The following is a 24,141-nucleotide window of genomic DNA, read 5'->3' on the forward strand; positions in this document are numbered from 1 at the left end:
CTTTCCTCCAACTGTCCCTTGGGTCTGCTTATTTGGATTCTAATATCTGCTTAAGTGTCCATCAATCTGGCTACTTCCTGGACTGCAAAAGCCTCAGAACTGACTGTAAATGAAGTCTCTAAAGCCAAGCCCAAGGGAATGGCAGGGCCATTTCGGCCCACATTCTCCCGCTAAGGTCCAGCCGTGGCTGACTTCACCCCATCACCCAGCCAGTGCTGCCAAACGCCTGCCTCTGTCACCCATCCCACCCTTCCCAAGGGTGCCCGTACAACATCCATCATCCTGTTCATCTCCAGTAGAGCACTGGACAGGAGACCACCTCCTACATCCCCAGGCCAGCTGAAGAAAGAGGAAATGAGAAGAAAGGAAAAGGGAATCCAAGGGCAGCCATTAGTAAAAAGAGAAAAGAGGAAGCAGAGGGAAAAACAGAAAGCAAGAAAAATCATAGGAAAAATGAGGAACATCGGTAACTCTCACTTGACATCTGACTTTGCAGCTTCGGAAGGGCTTAAACTTACGTTCTATGATTTGTGCCTCGTACAACGTTCTGGCTGAGTAAGGCAGGCAGAGAATTCTACCCCCATTTTGGAAATGAGCCAACTGGGGCTTGATAAAACCTCAGAGATGGAGCGAGAGCTAGGACTGGGAACCTGCCTTCTCATTTTACAAGCGCTTTTTCCACCACCAGTAACCCATGCAGCCTGGATGTAAAACTAAAGTGCATTTGGAGGTAGAAATGGAGACAGAAAAAGAAATGAATGGTACTAGTCACGACAGCCAAAATGTGGAAACAACCCACACTCCCATCAACTGATGACTGGATAAGCAAACGTGGTGAATCCATACGACAGAATATTATTCAGCCATGAAAAGGAATGAAGTCCCAACGTATGCTGCAACATGGATGAACCACGAAGACATCATGCTGAGTGAAAGAAACCAGACACAAAAGGTCACATGTTGTTTGGTTCCACTGATAGGAAATGCCTAGAATAGGCAAATCCACAGACAGAAAAGAGATGAGTAGTTGTCAGGGGCTGGGGTGGGGGGGATGATGAGGGGATGGGAAATGGCTGCTTAATGGGTATGGGGTTTCTTTGGGGCGTGATAAGAATGTTCTGGAACGGGACAGCAGTGATGGTTGCACAACACTGTAAATGTATTAAATGTCACTGAACTGTACACTTTAAAACGGTAAATTGTGGTGTGGTATGTGAGTTTTATCACAATTTTTTTAAAAGGTGGGAATATGAAAAGAAAAATGAGAAAACTGGATGCAGAGTAGGAAGAACAGAAAGTAGTCAGAAATTCTTGGGCAAGTCACGATTTTCTCCAAATCAGGGACCCTCTCTGCACGTCAGACCAGGGGAAGTCTGCCGTATCAAAGGAGACGTCTCTTCTTACAGTGAGGAGATAACAGATGCCTTAACCAGGGGCTGCAGACAAAGACCCACCAGCCACAGCCTGAGAAGGAAAACAGCAGTGAGCAGAGAGGAAAGGGGCTTTGAGGCAATGGGCGGGGGGCGGCGGGGAGGAGAGGTTCCTGCAGAAAGACTAGCTGGATTTCCCCCAGGAACTGCCGAGCATTTACGATTTATCTGCACTTCATATTGATGGAACTGTTGATTCCCCAAATATAAGTCCCCAACTCTGGGCCAGCCACTGTCATCGGTGTCAGGGATGCTGCAGTGATCAAATCCCTGGCCTCACAGAGTTAACCCTCTGGAGGGTAACAGCACTCAAACTAACTCACTGGCTGGTATGACCCAGCTTAACAGAATCTGTGGCTCAGCCCACCAAGTGTAAAGAAAAACTAATAAATGAACTCTTCTCTGATTTTTTAATACATTTTAATCACATTTGGTGGCTGGGTAGACATTAGAGAGACATGGGACACAGTCTGTAGAAGGAGCAGGAAGCCACCTCACAGGGTGGGCTCCAAGCAGAGACCTGGACTTGGAAAACCAGCTATTTTAATTAAAACTTCTGGATTTAGGCCCAGAGTGAGGAATTTGACTTCAGGCCACTCTTTCAGACAGGATTCATCCAAAAGACATGTTCCCATGCCCACGTGGGCCCTCACTTGTGCTGGATTTTAGGGGCCCTGCAGTGAACAAACCAGAAGCGCAGCTCTGCCCTCGTGGGGCTCACATTCTAATGAAGGATCTGGAACATAACGTGTTGACAAGGAACACGTGTGAAGGAGAAAAACGGGACAAGCACAGTGTCCAAGGTTTTGATCCCAAACTTATTACACAAATAAGTCTCCCACCCAAATCCAGGTTCAGGGCCCTGTAGGAGTTGTCTCTGGCGGCCAGAAAAAAGTACCACAGGCTGAAGAGACAAGAGAAATCTACTGTCTCCCATTTCTGGAGGCTGGAAGTCCAAGATCAAGGTGTCGGCAGGGTTGGTTTCTCCTGAGACCTCTCTCCTTGGCTTGCAGACAGCCGTCTTCTCCCTGGGCCTTCATGTGGTCTCCCCTGTGTGTCTGTGTCCTAACCTCTTCTTCTTCTAAAGACATCCTAATGACCTCGTTTAACTTATTACCTCTTAAAGGGCCCTATCTCCAAATACAGTCACCTTCTGAGATACTGCAGGTTAGGACTTCAACATATGAGTTTGGGGGGGGCGGGGGGCGGGGAACAATGCAGCCCGTCACAGGTCCCAAGTGCTCCCACCACCCTGGACTGCCTCCTAGGGCCCCTCACTGCTCGGGGCATATCTCCCTAGCCACTCACCTGGTTCCCCATGGGTGACGAGCCCTCTGACCACAGGGACCCATGAGTCTTGGACAAGATGCCAATCAGTCTCATTCTCAGTTACATCCCCAGGGCCTGGAACACGCACAGCTGGTGCCTCGGAGGGGCCCAATTAAAGGCCACAGGGATGAACCTGACAAACCTCTTACTCCAAATGCTGAAAGCTTGTCTGGGACAAGAATATTGACAGTTTTTTTAATCACCCAAGCAGGGGACGAGGAGGTGGCTTCAAAACTAAGTTCAGAGGGGACTTCCCTGGTGGCGCAGTGGTTAAGAATCCGCCTGCCAATGCAGGGGACACGGGTTCGAGCCCTGGTCCGGGAAGATCCCACATGCCGCGGAACAACTAAGCCCGTGCGCCACAACTACTGAGCCTGTGCTCTACAGCCCGTGCGCCACAACTACTGAAGCCCACGTGCTTAGAGCCCGTGCCCCGCAACAAGAGAAGCCACCGCAATGAGAAGCCCGCGCACTGCAATGAAGAGTAGCCCCTGCTAGCCGCAACTAGAGAAAGATTGTGCACAGCAACAAAGACCCAACACAGCTATAAATAAATAAATAAATTTATGGGGGGGAAAAAAGTTCAAAGGGTCCAGTGCAGAAAGGACCAGAACAGAGGGCTGAGCGGTTGGGACAAGGCCGCCAGGGAGAGTCGGGACTTCGGGGTCCAGGAGCTCCAGACCCTCCCCCGTCACCACCACTTCCTGCACAACCTCTGATAACAGGCCTCACACTCATCACCAGCTCACCCTGAGTTTTAAAGCATGTTCACACCCACCATCACCTTGAAAATTCTTCCAACTTAAGAGGCAGCAGAATGGGTGTCACCTCCCTTTTGCACAGGTGAAGAAACTGAAAGTCAGAGATTTTTTAATGAATTTTCAAGGTCCAAGAGGCAAGAAGTGTGTGCGGGTCCTACAATGAGAACCCAGGCCTCCCGAGCACTGCCCACAGAGCCCTCAGCTACACCCACCTGCCCCTGCGGCAGCCCCGCTGAGAAGCAGGACAGGGAGAGAGGACCAGCCTGCGGGACACCTGCTCACCCTTCCCCCTGCCACTCCGGGGTGTCCCGTCCTGTGGCCCAAAGTGCCGTATTCTTCAGGACCCAGTGGCCTGACTTTGATGTTCAGTGCTGAGCTGACCTGGCCATCCGCCTTCTAACCTGGGCCTTCCCATGACCCCAATCCTCACACCATGACAAGGCCATTCACATCTTTTCAGAGGAAGACTGGTTAGGCCATGAACCAAAACCACAGCGAGATGTGCCCAGTTCTCTAGGGCAAGCTCTCTCTTCATCCTTTTAGTTCATCCATCCATCCAGCCGGCCATCCAATAGTTATCGAGCCAGACCTCACGGGTGCCAAGCACTGTGGCCGGCCAGGCCGTCGCAGAGATCTGGGAAGCAGGTTTCCTGCCCTGGAGGGGCTCAGAGTGCAGGAGGGACGCGACTGCAGCCCAGCGTGGTCAGTGCCATCATAGTGGGGGGCCCTATGGAAGCCAAGGAAGAATGACCAGCTCGCCTGGGGAGACAGCAAAGGCCACACTTGGGCTGGTTCTGGAGGAGGATTATCATTCCCCAGGCAGGCAAGAGGGGGAAAGGACCCCAGACAGAGGAGCAGCTGTGCACAGGCACAAGGGTGTAGAGGTGTGTGCCAACAGAGGGCAAGTGAGGAGGTTGGGCCGGGAGGCCAGGTGTGGTCTGTGAAGGCCCGTGTTCGTCCCAACGAGGAGCATCCTGACACCAGGACAACAGAGAGTCAGCGGAGAGGGCTCTGTCGGACTCAGGTTTTAGTAGTTCACTGCGGATGGCCACGCAAGGCTAGGGGGAGAGTGGGGACACTGGCCCTAGCCTGGGATTCCTGTCTCAGTGGAAATGCAAGGAATATTTACTAAGAAGCAGGTTAACGGAAAACTTGTCCACTCCCAGGGTGGGTATCGGGCACCTTCACACTGCTTCCCTCCAGCCGCCCCCCTTGGGGTACAGCCCTCCCCTCTCTCCCCGACAAACCAGGGGGAAGCCGAGCGCAGGTGGCTCTGTGACCATCCAGCATGCCGGCTGCAGGCCCCCACGGTGACCCTTTGCAACTTGCCCGCATTTCACGTCGGTCCCCATTCGCAAGAGACTCGCCACTGCGGCTGAACATACAGAGGGTCCTGATGACTTGCAGTGAAGCATGACTTACACCTCTACTGCTTCTCCGAGGAATCCCCTCCCCAAGACTAAGAATAAAGCGGACCTGGCACCTAGAGTAACGAAGCACCCCAACCAACCCCTGGCACTCAACGCCAAAACAAACCGGATTGGCACTCGCTTTGGCATCTCCCAGAGCAATGCCGATGGGCAAAGAGGAATGCTGGCATTTAGCGGACCACGGTACAGGGCTTTTTAAACCGTCTCCCCCCCAGAGCGCTAGGGTTTCCTGGAGGCATCCCCGGAGTCATCTGAACAGCGGAGTGATCAAGGTCCCCACCCACCCCCGACCCCGGTCCCCGGAGGGCGTGTGGAGCCAGAAGAGCAGCACCTGTGTCAGACCCCCCCAGGAGCTAGCATCAGTGACCCCGGGTCTGGGAGATTTGGAGACTTCAGGCCAGCTCTCTTCCCCCTGCCCCCATTCACGCGTCATCCAAGCCATCTTCTTGGGCCGGGGACACAGTCAAAAGCAAAGGGCAAGAGGCTCAGGCCAGAGGTGGTTCCACAATGCCCCCGGAGTGGCCGATAATGCTTTGGCCAGGCTATTCGCCACACATGCCCCACTGGCAGGGCTCCCCACCCGCCAAACGTGCTCGGCATGGCTCCACTGGGGACTCTGCCCAGGTGAGGAAGAGAGCCGGCTACACTTCTACTCTGGCTACCTCCTCCTGGGGGAAGCAGAGGAAGCCCATCTGAAACCCTCCACACCCGCAGCATCTCCGCAGCCACGCCCACCGCAGGGCTCCTTAAGGGCGCACACAGAGCAGGTCTCATCCCACTGCCGTCCGTAGGAACCCCCCCAAACCCCAGCTCGCTGTCTCTCTGATCCCAAATTCCCAATCCGCGTGCATCAGTCATCTGGCCTGAGTAGCAAGAAGAATCCTTTAAAAGATCCACACCAATATTTTTGTTTCCTGAAGACCAGACTGTCTCCTCTTTTCACAAGAGAGAGTCAGAAGCAGGAAGACCCTCCCTGTTCTCTCCTCTGGGTGGGCTGTCGTGAGCCCAGAGAGACGACTTCTCCTCTGTGCCCTGGTTGGGTGGCGGGGGCAGTGGGGACAGACAAGGACGAGCAGAAAGCCCTACAGGTGCCACCATGAACAGTCAGATTATAGGGCCGGGGCAGAGGGGAACAGGGGCACAGGCAGAGTTTCCCGCTACTGTGCTCCCCTCCTGCCCCCAAAGAACCTACAACAGCCATGCTCAGAAATTCGGCAGCGGGCGGGCTGAAAGAAGCAATCAAGGGCCCCATGGCCACATCACAAACACATCAACTTGAAAATATCCGCGGATGCTGTGACCCCACCTCGCTCTGAGCAGTACCCTACCCACAGGCCTCAGGATGCAATCTTCTGCAGAAAAATCTGCCTTTACAGGCGGGTTTATCTGCCACAGGCTCTAAGATAAAATTCCCCTCAATTACTGACCTGCAGCTAAGGTTCTAATCTTGGTCACACCCAGGCAGGTTTATCACACTCAGCGAGGGTCCAGATGGGAGGAGGTTCAGACAACTGTGACATTTCAGAAAAGGAATTTCTGGCTTAAGCTCGTGGTGGAAATACACCACGACAAAGCTGTGGGTCTGTCCACAGTAGGGCCGCGACTTCCTCTGGCAAACACATCTTCAGTGATGACGCGAAACGTGACGGAAAGGGACTTACTTGGAAGAACCGAGATGGGAACTGAGTTGAGGTGACAAGAGCCAGAGAGACAAGGTCTCCACCAGAAATGGTGACCATGAGGTCTGGACTGACGCTCGGGGGGAAACAGGTTTTTTTTACTAAGAAAATAATGGCAAGAACACTGAGTAATGGATGGCCACCAGCATATCGGGAACCTTGACACCAGGCTCCCCGCAGAGCATTTACAACAAAGGACACAATTCTAACTTTCAGTGACTCTCTGATATGGGTCTTAAAGATATGGAAACTGAGGTCCAAGGTCAGGTGAGCAAGGGGGCCCAAAGTCTCACACAGCCAGCACCCAAACCCGGGTCAGCTCAGCTCTGAACACCACTGCACCAGACTGTCTACAAACTGAGGACAGCCCCATTCGAGGATTCCAGGATTGTTGCAGAAAAATGGGGTCATCCTGGAAAATGAGACAGGCCCCAGGGCGTATGGGGTTGTTCGTTTTTTATGGGCTGGGTAATTTCATATGCTAATGAGTGGGAGGAATATTCTATCTTGGAGAAGGGATGGGGAGTTCCAGGAATTGGGGCACCGCCCACTTTTGTCCTCGAACTTCCATGGTGCCAGTGGGCGTGTCCTTAACATGCTACTATATTACAATGAGCGCATAATGAGGCTCGAGGTCTAAGCACAGGAAGTCAAATCATCCACCATCTTGGGCCTAGTAGGTTCTAACCAGTTTATGTCGTATCCTCAACGGCTGTGTCGTTGTTTTAACGGTTGTGCCCTGCCCCCTTCCCTCCTGTCTCAGGGTGACCCGGCACGGTTGGCTGCGCCTTATGTACAAGGTGACGCTACTTCCCAGCATCACGCATACGGAGAAATGCTAAAAACACGGCTGGGGAGGGAGGCAGCGGCCAGGTTATAAAGGGCCTTGTAAGCAAAGCTAAGCCATATTATATCATAAAGGCAACCAAAACGCTAAGAAAATTCTCCAGCAGGAGCATTCCGTGGTCAAACTGGCTAGAAAAATCACTGTGGCATCACTACGGAGAATGGGCATCACCAAGGGACCAAAGGAGCAGCCACTGCTGTTTGGGACCACGGCAGTAATCCAGGCAAGAGGACAGAGGCCAAGTGCAGAACAGCGTAGACCTGAGGGCTCCATCCAGGGGCTGCGGGAGACGCCTGCTTCGCGGCACTAACCACCATCCCCGGTTCCGAGCCCTAGAACACCGGCCCTGTTGTTCCGAGCCCCATAACAACGCTTTCAGAAGAGAATTTCCATCCAGGCCCTTGAAGCAAACCTTGCCTTTGGCCCAGGACCAGCAAAGATGAAAAGGAATGTCTAAGTCCTTTAGCAACCTCCTACATGTCACCTCTCCCGACAAACAGCCTTTTTCTCATTATAAGAGCCTCTTCGGGGTGTGTCCGGGCAGCCAGAGCCCCATCTGACCCAGGTAAGAAGCAATTAAGACTAATTAGGCCAGCCTGAGCAGCGGCAACCACCATGCAGCAGTTTCAAATAAACCAGAACTGGCCAGAGGCTGCAGCTTCCCTTGCTTCAAATAATAGGATCTGTGTCCTGAAACACCCCCAAAGGTGCTCTCCAGTGGTGCTACTTCAAAGTGCGGGCCCAAGACCAGCAGCATCTCCTTGTCAGACCTTTTGAGAAATGCAGGCTCTCAGGCCTCACCCCAGACCCTCAGAATCCAAATCTGCCTTTAGTAAGATGCTCAGGCGATCTGTACCCATGGGTCAGAAAGCCTTTTTTTTTTTTAATTTTCTTGGCTGTGCCGCACGGCATGTGGGATCTTTAGTTCCCCAACCAGGGATAGAACCCATGCCCCTTGCACTGGAAGCGCGGAGTCTTAACCACTGGATGGCCAGGGAAGTCCGGAAAGCCTTGACCACGGCACCGCAACGAGCCAGCCTTGTACTTGACCTCAGAGGGGCCCAGGGAAAGAGGCTTCTCGCAGCCAGCAGCGCCCCATCAATGGAGGCCCAGTTAGCCAGAAGCTCTCAGCATTCAACCTGGCACGATCCCTAGAACATGTGGGACGTACACTCCACTAACAGAGTGCATACAAGATGCCAGCTACCCGCACAGGAACCCTAGGAAACTCAGGAAGATTCTGCAACTCGCCCAGGGTCTCACAGGCAGCAGGGGCTGAGTCAGGATTTGAACCCAGAGCTGCCAGACTCTTGCCCTGCACTCTGCGGCCCACATGACTGGGGGGGGGAGGTTCTGCCCCCGTCTCTGAACACGGTCAGAGCAGTTCACACCAGTGGTAGCTGCAGGGCTCACGTTCCAGCCCACAAACCAAACCACACCATGCATCCAGCATCCCCTTGGAACCGATAAACTGCCTTGAGATGTGGTGGCCACAGCCCCACTGCATGTTTTTCCTAACACAGTTGGTATCTGGCAAGACCACCCCGGGCTCTCTCTCTGCCACCAAGTTCATACTGCAGTCAAGACCCTGGGCCTACTACCCTGCCCACGTCACTCACCACTCAGCCCCCAACCTCTCTTCCTCATCTGGCCACGGTAAAACATGCCGGTGCCCCACCTTCACCCCGTAACTGTGATCAAGGGACCCCTCTGGGCAAACTGGAACACCAGCTACCACCCTCCCCCATCCTACCTTTTTACCATCTCCATACCTCTCTTCTCGGATTAAACAGGCTCAAAATGAGGTCTAATTCCAAAACCTGTGTTCCTTCCATGACCCTGTGTAGCCTCACATAATCCATGAAGAAAAAAGAAAAAGAAAAAAGAAAGTAAACTAAACCCAGTCTAATTCCAGAATTTAATCATGACTTGCACACTCTGAAACCCCTGAGGGTACTCAAATGCTTTCCTACTCAAATTGTGGCTCAGAGGCCAGCAGTATCAGCGTCACCTGGGAGCTAGTTAGACAATGCAGAGTCTCAGGCCCCACCCCACACCCACTGAATCCAAATCTGCATTTTAACAAGAACCCTATGTGATTTGCATGCACCTTAATATGTGAGAAGTGCTGTCCTTAACGTCCTAGATGGTAATGTTGTACAGGTAGATTCTATGTGCCCACACCAAGCGGGAGGCCCCAGGCATCCAGGACCTTCTTTATAATACGAAAATATTAGACTGAGTACCAGATTAGTAGATTTTGTGCGATGTATGTCCTTGATTATCCAAAACTCAACAGAGTTTTATTTTTCACTCCAAACACCACAAAGGCTTGTAGCTATTTATCAATAAAACACTTGCTAAATGAGAACAGTGGTCTCCAACTTCCTATTTCTATTTCTACATTATATTGTGAATCAAAAACAAATGACACTCTTCCATGAACCACTGCTAAAATAAGGAGCCTCTGTTATGATTAAATTAGGACAAGGACTCATTTCTGTAGAATTTTTGAAATATCATCTCTAAAGAGTTTTTACAACTTAATTAGTTTTTTTTGTTGACTAATCCGGGAGTTCTCTGTGCATCTGACGAGCAAATGGAACGAGCAAAGGAACTAAGGCATTTGAGAAAGAACAATGGATGCAAAATGTCTGGAAGGGCTTTCATTCCAACAGAACAAGTGTGAAACTGAAGTATCTGAGAGAAATCACCTGCCAGAGTCACCTGGAGGGGCTGGCACATCCCCGAGGCACATTCCAGAGAAGACCTTGGCTCCAGGTCTTGACTTATCCCCTGAGACTTGCGGAGAGCCTGGCATACACAGTAGGTGCTCAAATATAAATATTTGTTTTTGTTGAACCAAACGTCGACAGATGTATTTACCGCAAAGAAAAAAAAAATCACAGGAAGTCTGGGATCAGGCCAAGTATCACTGGTGTGCCCAGCGTCATGCTAGATTCCAGGAGAGCTTGAGGGACGGGGAGCTGATTTGAAAGCACAGTAAGAGCTCATCCTGGTCTCAGGAGCCATGGGCACCTGCTGAGGCTTAAGTCCTAGGGAGCTCGTCAGACATGCAGTCCCAAGCCTCACCAGACCTACTGAGTCAGAATCCACATCCAACAAGATCCAGAAGACTTGCTCTAGAGGCATCAAAAGCAGCTTGAGAAGCACCACTCTAGGCATGGCCATAAAATACTGAGATTGAACTGGAACAGAAACGGGGCATCCCCCTGAGTCAGGACACACCTGGCGGTCACCAGAGCTGTCCACATACATTCAGCTCACTCCTTCTCTCCTTCTGGGCACATGGCAGGATTGCATTTCCCCACCCACTTGAAGTTAGGTGTGGCTGGGCTTTCATCAATGAGATCTGAGCACAAATGCTATGTGTCACTTCTGGGAAGACGCTTTAAGAACCATGTGCTGTTGATCAGCAGCAAGATTACAGACAGTGGTTGCTCCCTCATCTTGGGTCCTGGACGGTCTTGCAGCCCCAAACCAACTCGCAACAGACTTGCAGCATGAGGAAGAAGCAAACCTACGTTGTTTTTAAGCACTGAGATTTGGGGGCTGTTTGTTACGGCAGCATTTCCTAACCCATCCTGACTGACACAGCATGTAAGCCCCCAACACTGCCATCTTCAGAGCATCTCTGTTACTCCCCCACTGAGATCCGCTTAAACACAACATGACTTGAGGATAGGACCTCTTTTTAAATCCCAAACAGCATTACTTAACTCAGTTACCTTCTACACTCTTCAGACTTCACTCCAACCATCATCTTATTTTCTCCTTTCCCCAGATTTCCCCACATATTAATGCTTTTATCTTACCATACCGTATGCTTTTTGGTAAGCTGCTTTACATCCTTTTCTCAACAAGGTGATAGACAGTCAGTCACACATACAGACACACCAGACGTGGCTCCAAATGAATTTTGGCTGTTTCCAAAAAAATCAAATTCACCCCTCGAAAGACAAAGATTTGCTGTTACTAAGGATATCTAAAAGAACGTGGCCCTGGGCCAGGCAAGTATTCCTTCAACCTGTTCTTTGCACAAAAGGATGCATGGGACACAGTCTCTGCTCTTAAAAAGCAGTTCATTCTTGGAAACACCATCTCTTTTTGCCTTGTCATAAGGTGAAATCTGAACCATGCTAATTCCATGAAAACACTTAGCATCACTGACAAAAATGTTTTATTCTTAAAATTCTGCTGAGCCCCTTTTGCATGGCTGGCCTTGTGGGAAGAACAGGTGAATCTTATTTTAACCAGTTCCTCTTGGTAGGCAGGTAGGGTGTGGCCAATTGAGCTATATTAGCAACAGGCTGCAATGGGTATTCTGAGGCTTACAGCTTACCTACCAGATGCTTTCTGAATCCAAATTTCTAGATGTGGAATTGTTGAGTCAGAGGGCACGTACGCTGTTAAGGTTTTAAGGTATATTGCCAAACTACACTCCAGGAAGCACAGGGCAATTTTCCTACACCCTTGCCAATACTCATTCTTTTTTTATTTTGACACTTTTCATTAAAGCTACCTTTTTAAAAAGTGTGCAATTCTTTGACTACTAGTGAGACTGAATATGCTGATGATTTTGCATCTTTTATTATAAAGTGTCTATCCAAGTTCATTGCCCATTCTTGTACTGATGTGTTCCTTTTTGGCTTTTTTTAAAAAATAACTTTCTGCATTAAGGACATTAACTTTTTTACATTAAGGACATTAATTTTTTATTTTTATTTGCCTTTTACCTCATTTTTTAAAGGAAGAGGTCTCTGGTGGCAGAATGGGCGATTCACAGATGAGGACAATACCACAGGGGGAGTGCGTCACAACTCACCTGCAGAGGTGAGGCCCCCTCACCCGCCCCAGTCAATCTACCAGCAAGTCCTTTTGACTCAACCCTCAAAATACATTCCAAATCCATCCACTTCTCTCTCAGCGTCTCCACTCCCACTAGCCTGCTCCCAGCTTCCTATCTCATCTGCTTGCTTCCCTCCCTACCCGCTTCAAATCCATCCTCCACACTACAGCCCAGGTGAGCTTTCCAAAACAAATCAGAGCACGCCAACCCATCAATCAAACTGAAAGCTACCAACCACTAAAAAGAAAGGATAATCAGGGAATGTGACAGAGGTGCTAAATATCGCTATCATATTACAATATATACATGTATCAAATTAACACGTTGTATACCTTAACTTTACACAAGATGGCATGTCAAACGTATTCAATTAAAAGAAGCCACTGGTAACTTCAAATCAGCCATGGCAGGAGTATTTACACCCCAGAAATTGGCAAACGCGACAAATCAGAACTTCTCTCACTCCACCTCCCACCCTCCATCCGCCAAAGCTGATTGTTAAACATTTACCAACACACCAGTGGAGGCAAAAGAAGCTTCAGCCAGTGTCAGAGAATGACACTCCAATTTTGTCCTCCCAAAAACTGCTGAGAAGGAGGAGAGGGAGCTCCAGATGGAGGGACCCTTCAGACAGGAGACTGTCTCTGGCAAAAGTATGGATAGACAGAGAGACCCACGCGGGGAGCACAGCTCAGCAGATGCCCAAAGGACATCAAGGAACAGCTGGGCCCCTGGAATGATGCTTCTTGCAGTTAAGCCCCCCAGACCATAAATGCAAACCTGGGGAAAGGCAAGCAACCTCAAATTATTTGACAGTTCATTTCTTCCGCCATGCAGGATAGCGACTCAAAATACAAGTTCGTAGAGAAAAATCAAGTTACATATATGGGAGGCGGGGGGGAGACAACTACCCAACTTACCTGCCTCCCTCTCTGTCACATCCCAACCTCTCTTGTCCTTGCTCCCTGCTCTCTAACCATTCTGGAATATTCTGGTTCTCTCAAATCTATCAAACATACGCCCCTCTTCAGGGTTATCTGCATCTGTAGTGCAAATACCCACACGCCCCCCGAGATCCTCACACGGCTGGCTCCTCTACGTCACTCAGGTCTCTGCTCACACATACCCTCCTTCGGGAAGCCTTCTCTGACAGTTTCTGGAACCCCTCCCTTCCTGCACCCCACACCCCTAATTTGTCACAGTACCCTGTTTTATTGGCCCCATACCACTTTAAAAGTATACATATATATATATTTTTTGTTTGTTTGTTTGTTTGTTTTTGCTAGTTTACCATCTCCCCAACTAAAAGGTAAGCGTCTTTTCTAGGCCTTTCACTGCTTCACCTCCAGCAGTGCTCACAGCCCATGGTCGGCACTCTATTAGGGGTTGTTGAATGAATGATCAACTTTTGAACAGGGACTGGCAAACTACACACAGCCCATAAGCTAAGAATGGCCTACCCATCTGTAAATGGGTGAAAACAGAGCGAGAGAAGAAGGATGTTGCATGGCACAAATTCAAACCTCAGTGTCCATAAATAAAGTTTTATCGGAACTGAGCCACACCCGTTGGCTTGGGGCTCCTCTCTAGCTGTTTCGTGCTCCGCGGGCAGAGCTGAGCCACTGCGACGGAGACCATATGGGCGCTCTCACGGCTTACTGCCTGCAGCGCACTATACATCACAGGGATGCAGCTATAACTCGAGTGTGCCTCTTGGCCTGCAAAGCCTAAAACGTTTCCTGGCCCTTTACAGAAAAAGTTTGCCAATGCAAGTGAAGAAGGAGAAAAGGCTTTGAGAAATGTTTCTAAGGGAGAACAGACCAGGCTTGCCACCCGAATGAACAGGAGAGAAAAGGTAAGAGGGGGGCAGAGTCAGGTGACACGGTAGAGAGATGGTGGCGACATGCACAAGGGTTTGGAGGGTGCGGGGAGAAGGCAGTGAAAGGAGGTGAGAGAGTAAGAGTTTAGTTTGGACATGTAAGTCCCTGGGGACTGAGTCTGGAGACCAGCTCAAGAACCGGGGGGAATACAGTGAACCGGGAAGTTAACCTAACAAAACAGATCTTTACCAGATGGAAGACAGGAGAGACACTAAATGTGGAGGGAGGAGGTGGCTCAGTCCTCTGAGGAATCCACACGAACCTGGCACAATTCACACACCTGTCGCAACTGAACCTACACAATGTCACCCATGCTCTGGTCCTCCAAAGGACAAGCCAGGCCGACCTGCTGGCCACCATTTCTACTTCTCTCCATGGGGACAAACACCACCCAGAAGCCTTGCCGCTGTAGGAAAGAGCGGAACCTACTCATTTTGCAGTTAAGGACCGGGGGACCCGTGCTGACATTCTGTTAGAAACCTTGCCACGTGCCGCCTGGCTGCTGGGAGTAATAAGCGGGCAAGCTGGGAGAACGCCGTCCCCTGGAGTGGCCCGACAAAAATCCTGACACCTAACTTGTATCCAAGCCTTCCTGGTTTACCAAACCTCTTCTTTCACCAGCCACGTAGGGACCAGCATCCGTCCTCGTAGACGAGGTCGACCGGGCTGTCAGATAAAAGCTGGGCTTTTTCAGGCTGGGATGAGTACAAGCGGGTCAGCATCTCATTCATGTTTCTAGCTGGTAATGGACCGCAGGGGTTCACGTGGTGGTTCACAGATGTCAGGGATTCCTGCCGACTTGTTGCTAAGGGAACTTTTGTGAAGATGCCCCGAATCCAGGGAATCCAACAAGCCCTGCCGACTGCTTTGAAGTCCTGAGGGGTGGCCAGTTGACCGGACCAGCACAGAGCGGTGCGGAGGGGGGAACGCTCCTCCGGATCAGAGGCAGACAGAGTATGGGCCAAAGGTAGAGTTTCACACAGCACAGGAGCCACAAACGCGGGCCACAGCCCCCAAATCAAAGGGCAGGATGACTTCATGAAGACGGCAGAAAGCACCTTAATCTTTTCGGTCACAGCTACATGCTCCGCAAACCACCAGCCCTAATTATACCTTTCGTGAAAGAGCTGACGACCGCCTTAAAAAATACGGGTGTGAGGAACAAGGTCACACCCATTTTAGGTAATTTCCACGTAACAGAAAGAAAGGCCCTGTATTAAAATCAATTTGCGTAACGTATCAAGCATCTACTAGATGTCAGGCAGCTCGAATGCACCATGTCCATTAACAACCAGCACCAAATAGCCCCGACCTGAAAATGCTGGGCTGGTTTGTCAGTGGCCCAGGGGACAGACCCAGGCTTCAGGGACAGGAAAATCTAGTTTCAATATCAGCTGCACCATTTATTGTGTGGCCTTTATAAAGAAATCCCTGGCGTCTTTAAAAACAAAAACAAACAACAACAACAACAAAAACCTCCAAGGATGGCGATGGAGAATTTCCTAGCAGAATGGCCAAATCTGTTCGTTCTACCCCCCCGAGGCTCTCTCAACGGTCTGGCCTGGCACTGCTTCCTCTCTAATGGATCACCTGTCCCAGGGTGTTCTCCCTACCCTTCTGAGGTAGCTAGTCTGCAAAACAGCCCTCAATGAACCTCGCCTCGCTGTATACACACCTGTATGCACCTCCCTCCCACACTGTGACTCACTTTACCCACGGAATGTGGCAGAAGTGTGCGCCAGTTCTGAGCCTAAGCCTTAAGAAGACCTGGCAACTTGCACTTTTGTGTTAAGAAGCCAGCATGTTAAACACTCCAACTGCCCTGCTGAAGAGAAAGGCCATGCAGAAAGGCACCCGAGGATGACACCAGGCAGAGAGAAAGGCCATACGGAAGGCACCAGGCATGTGAGTGAAGACACCATTTTGGAGGTTCCAGCCCAGCTGAGCCTCCAGGACCCCAGCTGCGGCCACCATCTAACTGCACATGCGTGAGAGACACCAAGATAGACTGGCAGAAGAAGCGCCCAGCTGAGCCCCGTCAACCCATAGAAATGTGTGAGATAATAACAAATGGTGGTTTTGTGACACTAAGTTTTGGGGTGGCTTGTTACACAGCAATGGATAAAACATTATCCCTCAATGATCCACAGCACAGCCCACTTCCCCAGCCCCGCATCTCTCTGCCCCAGCCACACCTTGTAAACTCCTGCAGCACGATCACCTGAACCCACAATGGGAAAACAGAAGGTGAAGAGAAGGAGGTGCAAGTGTGACCCTCTGCGGCTGACTAGTTCAGCTGGCAGCGTCATATTCTGTTAGTACCTGAGTACCTTGCAAGTGACCTTGCAGCCAGCTCGTGGATTCTGAGAACAGCACCTCCGTCAAGGAAAGCTCTGTTGTGTATGCATTCCAATCTTATTACCCTGCAGAATCATTTCCCCAAAGCTCTGGTGGTTTTTGCAGACGCCTTACAGTATCTTCCAGACCCCTCATTTCTTCTCTCCATTCGAGGGAAGAGCATCACCTCATTTCCTTCTAGTCCATGTCTCTCTCTCAGATCCTTGACCTCTTCATGGCTGAACAGACCCTCAAGAAAGATGTTTCTGGCTGCTTTTATCTAAGGGCCTTGATAACTCCTGGGCAGCTGTGGGTCTTACCCGTGAGGCCTCCTCCCTTCTCTGGGGGGAGCTGGCTCCCCTCCTCCTGGCACCCTCTGGAAGGCTGCCCCACTCACTGAATAGCATGATCCTTGTGGCCAGTCCTTGCCCACCAGGGCTCCCCCCAGCTCTGCTTGGCAGAGGTTTTCCTGGAGGCCGCCCTCTGCAAGCCAAGTATGTTCTGCCCTGTCCCCCCATTTCCTTAGGGTCTTGACCAAAGAGATTTCCCCAGGAACCAGGACCAGAACCTCCACCAAACTGACCTCTCCGCAGGGGCTGGCTGGCCACCAGGGTGGATCTCTGGGCCCTCTCAGTTAGCTCCCAACTCCCCTCCACGGGGTATGCTTCCTGCAAACCAGGGCCTCTCAGTTCCCCTTTTTTCATATGAACAAGGAGGAAATCCTCGGGGCGTGTGCATTTTGCACACACTGCCCTCAATCATTAGCACACTCTTGCCAAGATGGGGTTTCCTGACATCACTTTTTCTGCCAGAGAGCAAACGGTGCACGGGGGTGGGGGTTATGCTGGCAGTGCCATTCTCAGCGGTGCACCCGCCATCCCACTCCTGCCGCAGGAGTCTGGGGTAGCCCTTTCTGTCTGTACTTGTATCTGCGACAGCTCCCCTGGCCTTCTGAACTCCATGCCCCCAGCAAGCTCAGTGCCAGGCGCCCACTAGCAGAGGCTTACCACCTCTAGTAAGTGGGCCCTTCTCTGGCCTCCTGGCTTCTGCACTAACACCTGGTTGGCACTCCTCCAGTGCCATATGCTGGCCAGTCCACCACTGGCAACCCCCTCAGGAGTTCTGCATTCTCCCCTAACTCAGCCTGTCTTTGGGGAGTCACCCCATTCCAAGGGACCCTACCTGCATCTCCTCCACCCCTCCCCAGCCTCAGCCTTGAGATCCAGCCTGCTCAGGGAAGAGGTTCCCAGAGACAAAAGGGCCTGATCTACGATCCTCCCTGTGGAAGCTGCGTCTGCTTTGGCCCTGAAAAGAGTCGCAGGGCTCAGGCCCACTCCTGTCTCCACCTGTGGGGAAACCAGCTGGCTCTGAGCGAAATCAAACTCCAGGCTTCGCAGGAGACATGCTCCAGGTAGGAAGGAGCAGCTGCCCTCACTGGAGCCCCAGCAGCCCTGCCTCCCTCATGGATGCGGTCACTGGCAGGCGGACCTCAGGAGCTGCACTGGCCCTTTCCCACAGGGATCCAGACCCTTTCTTTACTTGCCTTCTGGTACAGCTGGGCCAAGGATATTGGGTTTAAAAGAGACATAGGCACAGAGGGTAGCATTCAGCCAGCTGAGCTGCTAACCAACTACGCAAGCCTTACTCCCTGGCCAACTGCCTTCACCTGTCTCCTATTCAGTTTGCCTGCCTGTAAAATGGGGAGAGTGCCTCCCCCTTCCCAGGGCTGTCTGGGGAATTGGTGACGCTGCATGGACCATGCCTGGTGCCTCGTAGGTGCTTAACAAACGTAAGCCCCTCTAGGGGTACTACTCACACAGGCGGGTACTTGTCTGAGAGCACCTTCGGCAACGTACATGCCACGAACTGTGACCGACACGCCCACAGCTGTCCTAGCTGGTCACTCTGCTTGTCCCCTGGGTGGTGTGATTCACCCTCTCTGTCCTCCCGGGAAGAAAAAGCAAAGACACTTCGCTCTTGCTAACACAGCCGACAGACCCACCAGACGCACCCCCACCCAACACACAGCTGGCTGAGTCCAGCCAGGGACACTCCTCCCCAGACATCCAACAGCCAAATTTCCACATCAGTGTTTCCTGGAAAAGCGTGGCCACCAGAGGGCTCCACAACAGGACTCTCTGCCAGGGCTGCTGGGCTAGAAACAAGGAGGCTCCGGGTCTTCCTAAGAAGCAATTCACTTGCTTTCGTCCACACCTGAATCTCAGGAAGGGAACTAGGAAAGCTGAGGAACACCTGAACCTCTCCTAGGCAGCCAGGCTCCCAAATGGCAGAACCACGAAGGTGCCCGAATAGGCTCAGCTGACAGCCCAGGAAGGCTCCTTGCAGCCTCAACTTTGCTCAAATACTACTAGCCCACGTAGGCGGGATTTTGTTCTCTGGACCTGAAAGAAACATCACGTACCTCTAAGAGGCCAGGCTCTATTTTGATAAAGTTTCCACACGATATTTCTCAGGCAAACTCACCCATAACCGTTTCCCCGCTACCTAGCTTTCTTTCTGTCTTTTTTGAGTCGCACAGAGCATTTTCAGTCAAAATTTGCTACTTTGTTCTTTGTGAAGTAGGTGGGGGGGAGGGTAAATTATTAATCAGTTCAGTCTCTATGATTTGGACAGTTTTGCCAGAATACTTCCGTCTACTCACAGGCTTCACAACAATCTTGGGGTCGGGCAGCCTGTCACTAAAAGGGACACCCTGTAAAAGCCCACCCCACACGCCACCAAAGGACCTGAGGAACTCAGAATCCCACTCAGGCTATGACCATGAGCTCGGCGATGAGAGGACATCGAGGCCTCCCAACTGTCACCTAGACAATAAACAGCCAGCCGACGACTTGGCTCAGCAGGTCCTGTGAAGCCCGGGGCCAGGCCAGAACCCCAGGACAAGCCACTTTCCAAGCTCTGAACCCTGGCCTCGGGGGGCTGGGCCAGGGGACGGGGCGCTGGCCGGGGGCTGCGGCACCCCTGGATCAAGCCTGCTGATGGGGCTCGGGTTGGTGGCTAGCCAGGCTCAGCTGACCAGTAAGTGGGCGGCCCGGAGGCGGCCAGGCATCTGACCCGCCGCAGCACGACCGTCCACGGGCCGGCAGGCTCGGGGCTCTGGGGCCCAAGCGGTGCCACTTTTCCCAGCCCCATCCTCCGTGCGTCTTCCCTGGACCGCCGGACGCCGAAACCCTCCTGCGGCCCCGGCCACCGCCGGAACGCGCCCGCCAGCTCCCGAACTCACACTGGCAACAAGTTCTCGCTTCCTCAGGGCGGCCACGATGTGCTCGGGAGGCCCGGCACGGGGAGCGCTCGGAGGGCGAGCCCCGCGCCGCCCACGCCCGGAGAGGCGCCCGCCGCCTCCGCCGCCCCCAGGAGCGCGCGGCTCTGCGTCGGGCGCGCATGGGCGGCCCCCGGGGCGCCCCTCGGGCAGGGGCGGCTCCGGCCCCCCGGGCGCGGGCAACAGGTATGCGAGCGCGCCGGTCTCCCAGCCCCGGCCCTCGCCGCTTACCTCCAGCAACTGCACGTAGCTCGCCGGGAACCAGCCGCGGAGCCCGTCCTCCTTCTCGCCTTCCCACCAGCCGCCGTCCGGGATCTGCAGCAGCGTGATGAGCTCGCCCGCGGCGAAGCGCAGCCCCTGGCCGTGCCGCTCCCCGGAGAAGGGGTACAGGGTCCGGCAGCGGGTGCCGGACATGGCCTTGGCGCCCGGGCTCACAGCGCAGCCTGCATCCCTGCCGAGCCCCGCAGTCTGGGCAGCGGCTCCGCGGGGTCCCAGGCGCCCGGCGCTCCGGGCTCCCGCGCTCTGGGCGCGCGCCGTCTCGGGGGTGCGCGGGGGTCCCCGGCTAGGCGGGGGACGCGCGCCCCGCGCAGGGAAGCTGAGACTTGCTGGCTTCGGAGCGAGCGGCAACGCCCCCGGGCCGGGCGGCTCGCGGCTCCCAGCTCGGGCCGTGGGGGGGCGGGGCTCAGGGGGAGGAGACCCAGGCGCCGCGGGCTCCGGAGACAACTTCCCGGGGACGCGGAACGCGGGCGGCCGCCGCGAGGGCCGGCCAGAGCCGGGGCCGCCCTGGCGCGCGGAAATGCGCAGCTCCCCGCGGAGGTGGGACCCGGAGCATCCCCCTCGGCCCGGCTCCGCGGCGAGGGAGTGGCGGCGGACGTGGAGAAGGGGCTGGCGGCCGGGTAGCCTGCCGGGGCTCTCTCGGCGCGAGGGGGCGGGACTGGGCGGGGGCTGGACCGCGGCGGCCACGCCCGCTGAGGGCCGGGCGCTCCCTAGCCGAGCGGGCGGGTCACTGGGGAGGGGTCGGGCGGGTCACTGGGGAGGGGTCTTCCGGCTCACACCCGCACCACCGAAAGCCGCGGGGTAGAAACGCCTCTCTCTACGCGTTTTGTAGGCCTCGTGGCCGGAGCGGAGGTGGGCGGGCGCCTCCTCCGGGGTGCCTGTGAGGGAATGTGTTTGTGGCCGTCGCTAGGGGTTGAACCTGGGGTTGAATTTGACTCACCGGAAACTGGACAATGGGTGAGAGACAGATTTGAAGCCGGGCGCCTGAGCCGGGAAGCCAGGTGGCAGCGGGTTACACCGGAGAGACCGAGCGGGGAGGCGACGGAGTCGGAATCCGATTTGGTAGAATTGGAAGGAGATCATTCCGGATAAAAGGAGAAGAGGGGAAGGTGAGAGGAGCAGCCCCCATCGCTTGTGCATGCAAAGGGGAGGCTGGCCCAGGGTACCAGCTCTCCTGAAATAGAGATGGGCCAGGCTGAGGAGTCTACACTCATTTACTCAGTCAACAGACATTAGTGGCAGGCTGCCACGTTCCACGCAATGTGCCGGGTACCTACAAAATTCATTTGGGACAAGCTCCTGCTCTGCTGGTACCAGTGGACCTGGGTGCTGAAGGAAGCTGACCTTGAACTGATGGCCTGGAAGTAAAAGAAAGCTTTCTTTGTTCGCCTACTCTATAGGAAAACTTAAATTCCATTTCCTAAACTGTAAATAGCTGAACCCTTTAATCTCTCTGCATACTTCTAATTGCCTACCCTTACATCCTGCTCAGTAACCTTCCATGGCTCCCTATTACCTTTCACATTAAACTTAGACTTCTCAGCCTGTGCATTTCAGGGCCTCCACAATACCTCCCCCAGCCTCATCTCTCACTATGCTTCCGTAGATAACCTTTACAAAACCAGCTCAGCTGGGCTACCAGAGCCTTAAGATCTCTTTCCACACTTTGAATCAGTGGTTCTCATTAGAGTCACCTGAGTAACGTTAAATGCTCATGCCCAGGCCCACCCGAGCTTTGAGAATCACTGTTGAGCCAGATTCTGCATTTAAGCCATCTGCCCTAGCAGCCTCAGCCTGGCCTCTGGCCATGGGCAAGTTGACAAATGCAGATTGTTTATCATATTCCATCAATTGCAAATTCACAAACCCTTGCTTGTCTACAATCATGGGGAAACAAACTCTTGACCACGGTCACCACTAAGAGTCCCTTAAAGCAGAGCTGCAAAATTTGATACAGAAAACAGTCACTCAAAGTAACTGATCTGGGCTTCCCTGGTGGTGCAGTGGTTAAGAATCCGCCTGCCAATGCAGGGGACACGGGTTCAAGCCCTAGTCCGGGGAGATCCCACATGCCGCGGAGCAGCTAAGCCCATGCGCCACAACTACTGAGCCTGCGCTCTGGAGCCCGCGATCCACAACTCTACTGAAGCCCGCACACCTAGAGCCCGTGCTCCGCAACAAGAGAAGCCACCGCAATGAGAAACCCGCACACCGCAACAGAAGCTGGAGAAAGCCCGCGCACAGCAACGAAGACCCAACGCAGCCAAAAATAAATAAAATTAAATTAAAAATTAATTATTTATTTTAAAAAGTAACTGACCTAATCAAAGTCTTAAACGGGACTAAAATGCCCTATATCAGGGGCATATGTGCAGGCTGACCTCGGGTTTCATATCTGATGATATGGCCCAGTTCAAGTTAGGATGGCTGGTCCAGAGCCTTCCTGCAATCCAGAATCCTCTGGGGTACCTGTAAACAACCTGTGATCCAGTCTGGACTTGTGAAATTTCAGCTGACACAGCATGCCATACACTTCAGTTCCAAATGACCGGCCCCAAACAGTTCTGCAGCACCAAAACTGATCATGGCTGTCAACTTCTTCAGTTCTCTCATTTTATTCCTGTAGTCCTATGAGCTGGTGTGGTTACTGCCCCCAGTTTACAGGTAGAAAAACTGGGCTCAGAGGGCATGACTTGCCCACCATTATATGGCCGGTCAACAGCAGAGGTCAGACCTGGCTTACTGTACCTGGAGCACTGCTTTCTCTGGTCCACTCTGCCAGAGGCAGAAAATGCACTGTGGCTCATCCACAAATAGCATCTTAAAGGGCTCTCTGGTGATACCCAATGTCACTCTTGATAGAAGTAAGACTGCACTAGCAGGCAGTAGAACTTCTGTCCCTGATCTCAGATAAATCCCCTGACACCTCTGGGTCTATTTCCCCATCTGTGATTGGAGACTGAATCCAATAGCTGGACTACAGGACTTGAGGTGGTTAAATGTATAGGCTCTGGACTCCCTGTATCCAAAGTTCAGTTCTGCCATTTTCTAGATGTGTGCCCTTGGGCAACGTACTTAACCTCTTTGAGCCTCATTTTCCTCGTCATTAGAAGATGATAGTAGTATTTCTATCGTAGAGTTATTAAGAGGATTGAATGAGTAAACATGTAAACTGTTTAGAGCAATGGCTGGCACATTAAGTACTCAAATATTAGCAGTCATTATTATCTACCTAGCCCAATGGTCCTGGTTATTTATTATCCAACACTTCATTTTGAACTAAGATTTCCAGGGCAGTAATAGAAGTGGAAACCCTTACATCTTTGGAATGCCAAAAATTTTAAAGGAACACACTCTGGGTTTCTGTTTTCTCACAAGATCTTGAAGGAAAGATGAGTTTCTCCCTTATCTGTTTTCCTCCTTGCCTTCCTCCCCCCACCCTCACCCCCCACATCTTCTGTTATTATCTTGAACTTGTATTTAAATCTCTAATTATTTAACTTCTTTGATAACTAAGTCTTATATTACTGATTAGATGCTTAGTAACTCAGGGGAGGGATAACATGTTTGTTTTAAATTTCCGTCTATCCCTCCTAAAGCCTAAGATTGCAAAAAGTAGGCATTCAGTACTTCCTCAATTCGTTTTGCACAGATAGTTTGGACCTTTGTGCAGATTCAGATTTTCCATATTGCCAAGTTACTCTATAAACACATGTGTTAGAACATCTGGATTAGACTGTAAACTCCCAAGGTCAGGCTTTACTCCCTTTTTCTTAGCTTTCTCTCAACACTGCACTTGATAACTGTGTGCTGGCAGATATTTCTTTTCTACTTGAGACAGTCTCATATGCCCTTGCACCAGCAGCCTATGGATGGCAGAGAAATACAAGGACTTCAATTTCTTAAAAAATTAAACATAAATTTACCGTATGACCCAGCGCTAGTCCTAGGTATCTACGTAAGAGAAATGAAGACAAATAACCACACAAAAACTTGCAGTGCATATCCACAGCAGCGCTATT

The 24,141-nt window shown here is 52.2% G+C and overlaps 1 protein-coding gene and 1 long non-coding RNA gene across 5 annotated transcripts in view; one reads left to right on the forward strand and one right to left on the reverse strand.

Moving 5' to 3' along the window:
- The window catches only part of GAS7 (growth arrest specific 7), a 204,925-nt gene extending 184,197 nt beyond the window's left edge, over positions 1-20,728 (reverse strand). The window contains exon 1 of one of the 4 annotated variants that reach the window (XM_082441416.1): positions 20,075-20,488. In XM_082441416.1, coding sequence (XP_082297542.1) covers positions 20,075-20,257 — 183 coding nt within the window. In that variant the 5' untranslated portion in view covers positions 20,258-20,488. Of the gene's footprint in view, positions 1-20,074 lie in introns of all 4 variants that reach the window. The other 3 variants (XM_082441414.1, XM_082441415.1, XM_082441417.1) reach the window with 3 other exon arrangements.
- LOC309650283 overlaps positions 20,660-24,141 on the forward strand; it is a 490,920-nt gene continuing 487,438 nt past the window's right edge. Inside the window, exon 1 of the long non-coding RNA XR_014257498.1 lies at positions 20,660-20,739. This is a non-coding gene — a long non-coding RNA (uncharacterized lncRNA). The remainder of the gene's footprint in view (positions 20,740-24,141) is intronic.

The sequence above is a fragment of the Balaenoptera physalus genome, assembly GCF_965194825.1.
Source record: "Balaenoptera physalus genome assembly, chromosome: 20".
Lineage (NCBI taxonomy): Eukaryota > Metazoa > Chordata > Mammalia > Artiodactyla > Balaenopteridae > Balaenoptera > Balaenoptera physalus.